This window comes from Lolium perenne, chromosome 1 (genome assembly GCF_019359855.2).
Source record: "Lolium perenne isolate Kyuss_39 chromosome 1, Kyuss_2.0, whole genome shotgun sequence".
NCBI lineage: Eukaryota > Viridiplantae > Streptophyta > Magnoliopsida > Poales > Poaceae > Lolium > Lolium perenne.
Window position 1 is genome coordinate 149,726,524 of NC_067244.2, and position 9,274 is coordinate 149,735,797.

Below are 9,274 nucleotides of genomic sequence, written 5' to 3' on the forward strand. Positions count from 1 at the left end.
TGAGTTGCACCCAGACACCCCAAATATAGGGTTTTAGGCCAAAACATGCACTTTTGGGGCAAATCAAGTGGCTGGGGATGCCAGGGTGAGGCCAACTTGGCACATGGGTGCACCAATGCATGCCCCACACTGCCACCCTTATAATTTACATGAATTAATAATATGGGGTAGACCATGGAGAGTTGCACCCAGACACCCCAAATATAGGGTTTTAGGCCAAAACATGCACTTTTGGGGCAAATCAAGTGGCTGGGGATGCCAGGGTGAGGCCACACTTGGCACATGGGTGCACCATTGCATGCCCCACACTGCCACCCTTGGAATTTACATGAATAATATGGGGTAGACCATGGTGAGTTGCACCCAGACACCCCAAATATAGGGTTTTAGGCCAAAACATGCACTTTTGGGGAAAATCAAGTGGCTAGGGATGACAGGGTGAGGCCACACTTGGCACATGGGTGCACCAATGCATGCCCCACACTGCTACCCTTGGAATTTACATGAATAATATGGGGTAGACCATGGTGAGTTGCACCCAGACACCCCAAATATAGGGTTTTAGGCCAAAACATGCACTTTTGGGGCAAATCAAGTGGCTGGGGATGCCAGGGTGAGGCCACACTTGGCACATGGGTGCATCAATGCATGCCCCACACTGCTACCCTTGGAATTTACATGAATAATATGGGGTAGACCATGGTTAGTTGCACCCAGACACCCCAAATATAGGGTTTTAGGCCAAAACATGCACTTTTGGGGCAAATCAAATGGCTAGGGATGCCAGGGTGAGGCCAAACTTGGCACATGGGTGGACAATTGCATGCCCCACACTGCCAGCCTTGGAATTTACATGAATATTATGGGGTAGACCATGGTGAGTTGCACCCAGACTCCCCAAATATAGGGTTTTAGGCCAAAACATGCACTTTTGGGGCAAATCAAGTGGCTGGCGATGCCAGGGTGAGGCCACACTTGGCACATGGGTGCACCAATGCATGCCCCACACTGCCACCCTTGGAATTTACATGAATAATATGGGGTAGACCATGGTGAGTTGCACCCAGACACCCCAAATATAGGGTTTTAGGCCAAAACATAAACTTTTGGGGCAAATCAAGTGGCTGGGGATGCCAGGGTGAGGCCACACTTGGCACATGGGTGCACCAATGCATGCCCCACACTGCTACCCTTGGAATTTACATGAATAATATGGGGTAGACCATGGTGAGTTGCACCCAGACACCCCAAATATAGGGTTTTAGGCCAAAACATGCACTTTTGGGGCAAATCAAGTGCCTGGGGATGCCAGGGTGAGGCCACACTTGGAACATGGGTGCACCAATGCATGCCCCACACTGCTGCCCTTGGAATTTACATGAATAATATGGGGTAGACCATGGTGAGTTGCACCCAGACACCCCAAATATAGGGTTTTAGGCCAAAACATGCACTTTTGGGGCAAATCAAGTGGCTGGGATGCCAGGGTGAGGCCACACTTGGGACATGGGTGCACCAATGCATGCCCCACACTGCTACCCTTGGAATTTACATGAATAATCTGGGGTAGACCATGGAGAGTTGCACCCAGACTCCCCAAATATAGGGTTTTAGGCCAAAACATGCACTTTTGGGGCAAATCAAGTGGCTGGGGATGCCAGGGTGAGGCCACACTTGGCACATGGGTGCACCATTGCATGCCCCACACTGCCACCCTTGGAATTTACATGAATAATATGGGGTAGACCATGGTGAGTTGCACCCAGACACCCCAAATATAGGGTTTTAGGCCAAAACATGCACTTTTGGGGCATTATGGTCTGTAATTTTTTTATTTATATGTGGATTGTTTGATTCTTATGTGGATTGTTTGATTCTTTGTAGAGAGGGTCTATAACTCTTTTTCTGTAATGTATTCCATCTCAATTTCTATTACTCTGAAATAGAAGATTTCCTTTTATTAGGGGTCACTTTCTTGGGAAATGTCTTATGCAGGTTACATTTTCTAATAAATTGTAACTTCTAAGTGCATCTAACGCTACGGTGCTGAACTGCATCCATTGGATCGGTCTTCTAGAAGGAATCCGCGGGCTATCCGCGAGAGCGACGATTTGGCGCCGTGATTGGGTAGCGTTTTTTTTTTCTTCCAGCGTCTCGCGGTTTGGCAGGAGACGTCGAAATATCCGTTGGGCTCTGGCTCGCGCGTCCACGCATGCCATCATCGAACGAGCCCGTCTAGGCCTGACATGCATGCGCAGCGATCCACCACATTGCGTGTTGCCATGCATGCGAGGTGCTCGCCTCGTACATGCGCTCGTTGCAGTCGTCGCTCCGTCGCAGAAACGCTGAAACGCTGAGACGCGGAGTGCAGATGTGTCGCATGGCAGTGGTAACAGCTCCACGCGCGGGCGTGTCGGTCGGTCGGGTTTTCCGTCATGCTAAAAAAGGTAGGGTTCACACGCGCAGTTTTGTATCCACGCGCCGAATTAATTGACACACTAAAAACCGTGCGCCGCTTTGGATGCCGTCCTGCTTTTCAATGTGCAGTTAGTGGATAACGAAACCAGCTCACAAGCCCCCTCACCTCACCCATCCACGCCTATTTAAAGCCACCATTGTGCTCACTCTTCCTCACACTCATCCAATCCATCTCCCATCCCATCTAACGGCCTCCAAATCCAATACACGCCACATCTCAAGGGGATCGCCACAATGCAGTTCAACGGCCCTACGTTCCGCCGCCCTGCAACCGTGCCGGAGAGACAGTACCCGGCCGGAGTCGTCTGCGACAACCAGCTGCGCGTGTGGGCCATATCGAGGTGGAGGGACCCAACGGAGCTAGCTTCATTCTTCCTCTCTGCCGGCTACCGCCACCTCCCTCCGGGCTCGCCACGCATGTTCGAGCTTCAGGAGTACTATGATGGCAACTCCGGCCACGTCATCGGCCTCTTCGTAACTTTTGCCAACAGGTTGGACGCTCACCGTCTGGTCGGGCAGGTGTTTTGGTGCGGGTGCGAGTTCATCGCATTCACCAACTACAACATCTTCACCAACTTCTACGCGATCTTCCCCAACCCGGGCAACATGCACTGCCTCCCCTACATCATGCCGGAGGACGACGAGTGATCCTTACAAGGAGGAGCCAAGGAGGATGATATGACGGCGTTGTCACTCTTGTTTTTCTAGTTTTTATGTGTTTTATTATCTAAGTCTTGTAAGGCAGCTATCGTGTCCCTGTCGTGCTAGTGGATGTGTTTTGTAAACATGCATGATCCTGTTAAGTAATGACGAACTGTGTTGGCCAGTTAATCGCAGAAAAATGCATGGTTAATCATGTGATCCACAAACTAAGTAAAAAACAAACAATGCAATACAAATTTGTAGCAATATATCTTGCTGAGAGTACACTACTTCTAAATCCTTTATTTCATATTACAAATTTAGTTCTTATAACCCAAGAGTACAATGACAATACCCAGAAGAATCGCTATAATCTGAAGCATTGACACAATTTCGTTCAGCTTTATTACAATTATTTTCTTCAGGTGCTTCATGTCCTTGTTTAGTGCATCTTGCTTCTGTAGTTCTCCATGTCCTCCGTTTTCTTCAACCACTTCTCCTTCTAGGGGAATCAGCATAGGTGAGTTTGGTGGAACAATACCCTTCTTCACGAGCAGATCTGTGTACTTTTCAATCCAATACCAGAAGTTGCATCCTCCTCTAACCGGCTAGAAATAACGAACATTAATCATACTTATAATTTTGGCATAAATCCTGATGACAATAGACGGATATTGAATAACATTAAAAACATCTTACATTGTGATTATTGCACCTGACGAAATCGCCGGCGTTGGACGTTGTGGAGGCTGTTTTCCTCTCCACGACGCGCCACCGGCAGCTCGTGCACTTGATCATTGGGAGTGGACCATAACTTGGGTGCTGGATTATAGTGGCCGAGCCCGAGGAAGACATGACTTTGCCGGCGGCACGACGTTCGATCTAGAGTAGATGAAGTCGTAGATAGAGGCTTTGAAGGGGAATTGTAGGGTTTCTATCTTGCTCTCGTTCATAATAAAGCGTCCTTTACTTCTGGGCCTGGGCCGCACGGCTAATCTAATGGCCCATCTGTTAATGGTCAACGCACCGCGCGCGCAATTACCCCACGTCCTTCGTGCGATGAAGGAAACTACCATAACTTGACGCACGATAATCACGAAGATTGGCAGGGTAAGCTCGTCTTCCACATTTTTTAGGCGCCAGCACTCTCGCCCAACACCGCCGCCATCCGTGAGATCTGACTACCGCCGCCTCCCTCCCCATCCCTTATCGGCGAGAAAGCCTCCTCTAGCTGCTCACAAGACATGCAAACATCGAGGTATTGCCTTGCCTTATTGCCTGTATGCAGTACGTGTTCTTTGTTTGGGATGTTTCTGTACGTATGATATCCTTATAGCTTTTGTGATTATGGTGAGATAATAGGCAGTGATCGATATCAATATAATTGTTCTTTGAATTTTAGATCTTAACACTTGTTAGTGGAAACTTTTGTTCAACGCAAATCATCGCTTTGATAAAGATAGCGGATAGAATTATGATCTAAGAAAAAATATCCCTTCCATACGTAACATACATATGACTTTAGAAATTATGTTGCATGGCATTATACTTGCACACAAATTTTGACATTTATCTACTCCTTTTTATGAACAGTATGTTGAAAATTGGTGTGTGCGATGTGGATCGTTGGGTGGGATTTTTAACAAGAATGACACGAGCTCAGCGATGTAAACTCGCTGAAGCTGATTTACAAAGCTTGATTCACATGAAGAGTATTAGTCCACGATCGTCTATACTTAGCCTCATGATTAAGGCATTTGACGCAGAGTCAGAAACATTCAACTTGCAAAAAGATCAACCCTCGATTACTATAAAAGGAGTTGATGTGGAGGAAATTTTTGGTCTGAAGGACAAAGCAGCAGAAGGGCTGGATATTGACAACATCCTTTATGAGGATGGGGAATATGCAAAAAATGAGGTACCATCTCATTTTCTGAGCAAGTCCTCCGGCAGTCTGAGTATTGATGGATTGATCTCGGACGCAATCAAGAGCGGATTAGCCGACGATGACTTCCTTCGAAGAGCTGTTCTTGTGGCCCTTGGTACAGTTCTTGCACCACAGTCCAGCTCAACAGTTCCGTTGGAGTATTGGGCAATTGTTAAGTACGTGTCACGTTTGAAGAAATTGAACTTCAATGGTTTCACATGTGCTTATTTAATTAACAATATAAAGAAACTGCGTAGTGAACATGAGATGGTGCAATGGCCCCGCGACAACCTAGCCCTGCTTCAGGTATATTTCTCCTCACCACGTCTATTCTCTTAAAAAAAATCCAACAATGTATAAAGGTGTTTAACTGTTGTGCCAACATATGTAGTATATTTACTATGAAAAAGTGCACCCAACTGGTTCACAATTGACGTCATCAAAGCTGTTGATGAGGAACTGGACAGAAGAAGAGGCGAGAAAGAGAGACAACATTGAATACAAAGATGGACGAGGAACAGGCTTGGTAAGTTTTCTCTTACTCATGTACTATTATCTTCATCATTTCATGTGGACTTACATCATCACTTCATGTGCATTCCTTCTAGATTGACGACGACATATCTGCTAACCACAGAAGGGAGGTGATCCACACACCTGACGTTCCTCCAAGATCAAAGAGGAAGCAAAGTAAAAGAGCTAAAGCTTCAGGTTCTAGCATGAAAACGCCAGGTTCCGTGGATGATTCAAGAATGGAGGTCATGTTGAGCAGATTCTGATTAAACTGACCAATCACATAGACACATCAATAAGCAAACATATGGACAAATTTGCAGACGTATCTGCTCAGGTGACATGGACTATTTTTTGTATGCTTCTATCTGCTGAAATGCATCTCTACACAGCATGACATTAATTACCTTCTGAATTTTGTTCTGCAGAAAGTCCTAAAAATGCTTAACGCGAAAGGAGTTGCGTACAGGGCAGGCAAGGCTGACATGTCTGATGACGAAGATCAGGAGGAGGAAGACAAAAAAGAAGGAGTGGTCTCCACACCTAGCCATGGCGGCCTTCCGCCTAAAGATTTCATGGACGTTGACGACATCAAGTCAGACGGCACTGCATCATTTTTGAATTCAGTTAAGGATCAACATGACGATGAATTGGAAGATGAAAGTAAGAAGAGTGAGCCGATGGATGATTCGAACTTCGTGACACCCACCGACAAGAAGAAGACTGCTAATGCTGGGTACACGACACCAGCGCCTAAGCACGGAGACACCCCTGAAGTACCCATAATCATCGACGACAAGGCTACACCTGAATCGTCCTGCTCGGCATCTATTGATTTAACTCTTCCAGATGCATCAGAAGAATTTGATAGCTTGAACACGATCTGTCGTAAAGCGATAGAAAGTGGGAAGAAGGAGGAGAAAAAAGATGATGTATGTGGCAAAAAGGAGGAGAAAAAGGAAGATGTCTCTGGGAAGCGCAAACGCAAACCTCCTCGCAAATTAAGTTCCCCAAGCATTGTGATGACCGAGAAATGTCCTAAACGGTTTCCACGCGTAGTCAGAAAAGGTATATTTTCTGAAATATTTTGCACTATATCAAGGAATCATGTTCACATAAATTAACTATATATGGTTGTTGTCGATAGGTTCTGATGCTTTGTTCAACAACGAATATGCCATGGACGGATCAAATCCGCTGACACCGGAGATAATTGACGCGGCTGCCGAGTATATTTAGATAATATGCAAAACTACAAAAAAAAAACCAAAGAAGTAAGACTATGTACGAGAATGCAGACGGGGCTATGGCGAGGGCTGAATTTCTTAAACCTATCCTTGACCGTGGATGGCTGTGCGGCGCTGTAAGTCCAACAACCGATGTCATCCTTCTATTTCTCCTAGGCTTGAATATATATGTGCTCTGGAGTGATCACCTGTTTGAATTATATGCAGGTCATTGAGTGTTACTTGGCTGATCTGAGATTAAAATTGAAGGATAGGAGAATATGCCCTGCATGGAGGGCAAATTCTATAGTCGAAAATCGACCGAAAAGGCAGCGATGGAAAAAGAGAAACCTTGACGCGACGGATATTGCAGAAATGTCAAGTTGCTACGAAAGATGCGAGCTGGAATATTTTGGCACTACCAAGGTAATGATTGCTTGTACGTTATTAAGTGAGAGGTTTCAAAATTAACTATTAATGCATTAATTATTAACTATGTATTTTTGGTAGGCTTATTTCTCGGTTAACATTGCCAAATGCCACTGGGTCACCGTCGTCATGCACAGTGACAAGAAGGAATTTCAGGTGCTAGACTCGTTATGGCGCCTTGAGCAGAGCAAGGAATTTGTGGAAAAGCTGGTATGACTTTTGATCACGGAATGTAAGACCACCTTGGTACTCAGTGCACTGTACTTAAATTTTATGCTTCACAGAGAGAAGAAATCTTGAAGGACGTCGAGTTTGCGAACAATGAGATATCAACAAAGAAGTATCCAGACGTTTCGAAATGGGAAATTAAAAGATACCCAATACCTATGCAAAATGATACGTGAGTCCACCGTTAATCTTACGCCATTACTATTGATGCCTATTGCAGATAGTTTACCTCTGATCTATATGCAGGAACTCATGTGGACTGTTCCTGTTAGCATGTATGGAGCACTGGGATGGAGATGAACTAACGGCCGAATTTTCGCAGGTTACCTCTTATCTATAGTATCTTTGTTACATACATGTTTATCTCCCGCTAATCTAAACTACATAATATTTTTTGCAGGAAACGATAAACAAGAACAGGAATATGACTGCCGCTAAAATTATAATGTCAGAATCAAACCTGCTCGAGAAGGCGAAGAAGGATGTCCTTGACATCGTGGCGAAAGCACGTGCGTAAAAAACATTATCAGATATTATTTCTACTAGTTGTAATGCTAGGGTGGATTTGTGTCCGAAAGGTCTCATAGACCTGTAGAACTTTTTTACTTTGGGTGGTGAACTTATTTGGGGTTGATGTTATTTGTTCCACAATGAGATAAGTACTTTTTTGCACGATAAAAAGTACAGATAAGTAATTCAACCTTTCACACGTACATAATTCAAACGAGTAGCACACGACATGACATAGAAAAAGCGGGAAACATAACAAACACATGTTAAAACTAATGAAACTAAACATGACCATCCTCAACTAGCCCCGGCAGCTTCACCGCCATCGTGAACTTCACTCCTCCTCCTCCTCCTTTTCGTCGAAGTTGTAGGGAAGGGTGTGCATCATGTTGCGCGTGGGAAAGTGGCACTCAAAGTTGGTGTAGATGTTGAACGTAGTGAATGCTATGAACTCGCAGCCGCACCAAAAGACTTTGCCGAGGAGCTCGTACGCGTCGTAGCGGTTGGTGAAGGTGACCGTGAGGAACAAGAGGAAGGCGCGCGTGTGGTCACGGGCCTCGTCGAGGCGAAACATCACCGGCGCGTCCGAAGGGAGGTGGGCAAAGCCGGCGGTGAGGAACGCGCGGGCGAGCTCGACCGGTCCCCTCCACCTGGAGATGGCCCATACGCGGAGTGTGTTCTCCACGACGACGCCCGCCGGGTAGCGCCGCTCGGGCACGGTAGGAGGCCGACGGAAGACCGGTGCGTTGAACTGCATCCTACCGGTGCGTTGCAAGGTCTTGGGTGGGGATTTGCTTCAAGTGGAGAATATATGGATTGTGTGTCGCGCCAAGTGGAGAGGAAAAGAGGGGGTATAAATAGGGCGCCAAATCGATCAATTACAATGAAACGTCGCGCTGTTTCCGTGTCCGTGGAATGGGTTGCGCGTGTGTATCCGTGTCAATGCGGTGCGCCTGAATCAGTCTTCCTTTATTGCTCTGAATCGGCGACCATAAATGGCTCTGCTGCGTCGTTTGCCTCGCTGAGCGCTCGAGTTTGAATGCACATCTGACTTGGTGCGGCGCATGCATGGAAACGTCTGCGACGGGAGCTAGCCTGCATGGTGCGGTGCATGCATGGCGAAGTCTGCGACGGACAAAACCATGCAACGGTCCGAACCACGTCTCCTCCCTAGACTAATCATACTGCGGAGTGAGCCTCTCGCGGATCACCGTCGCTCAGCAGATCGCAGCCGTGCACGAGTATTTCCCTATAAAAGGCCTCCATCCAACGGCGTAGAGCTAGGTATTGTAGGGCCCGCCTGGAGTCGCTTCGGCCGCCA

At 46.5% G+C, this 9,274-nt stretch overlaps 1 protein-coding gene across 1 annotated transcript; it reads left to right on the forward strand.

Annotated features, from left to right (window-relative positions):
- Positions 1–6,866: 6,866 nt before the first annotated feature.
- On the forward strand, positions 6,867–7,960 carry LOC127334373 (uncharacterized). Its single transcript, XM_051360820.1, has 6 exons — positions 6,867–6,923; positions 7,015–7,212; positions 7,297–7,425; positions 7,500–7,615; positions 7,690–7,765; positions 7,844–7,960. Exons 1-6 carry the CDS (start codon positions 6,867–6,869, stop codon positions 7,958–7,960), a joined length of 693 nt encoding a protein of 230 aa, XP_051216780.1.
- The last annotated feature ends 1,314 nt before the right edge of the window (positions 7,961–9,274 follow it).

Excerpts from the sequence above, each read along its gene's own strand:
- LOC127334373 (XM_051360820.1), top strand. The coding sequence starts at position 6,867 with ATGGCGAGGGCTGAATTTCTTAAACCTATCCTTGACCGTGGATGGCTG. Across the intron at positions 6,924-7,014 it reads GTGGATGGCTGTGCGGCGCT|GTCATTGAGTGTTACTTGGC; the intron begins GTAAGTCCAACA and ends AATTATATGCAG. Across the intron at positions 7,426-7,499 it reads AGGAATTTGTGGAAAAGCTG|AGAGAAGAAATCTTGAAGGA; the intron begins GTATGACTTTTG and ends TATGCTTCACAG.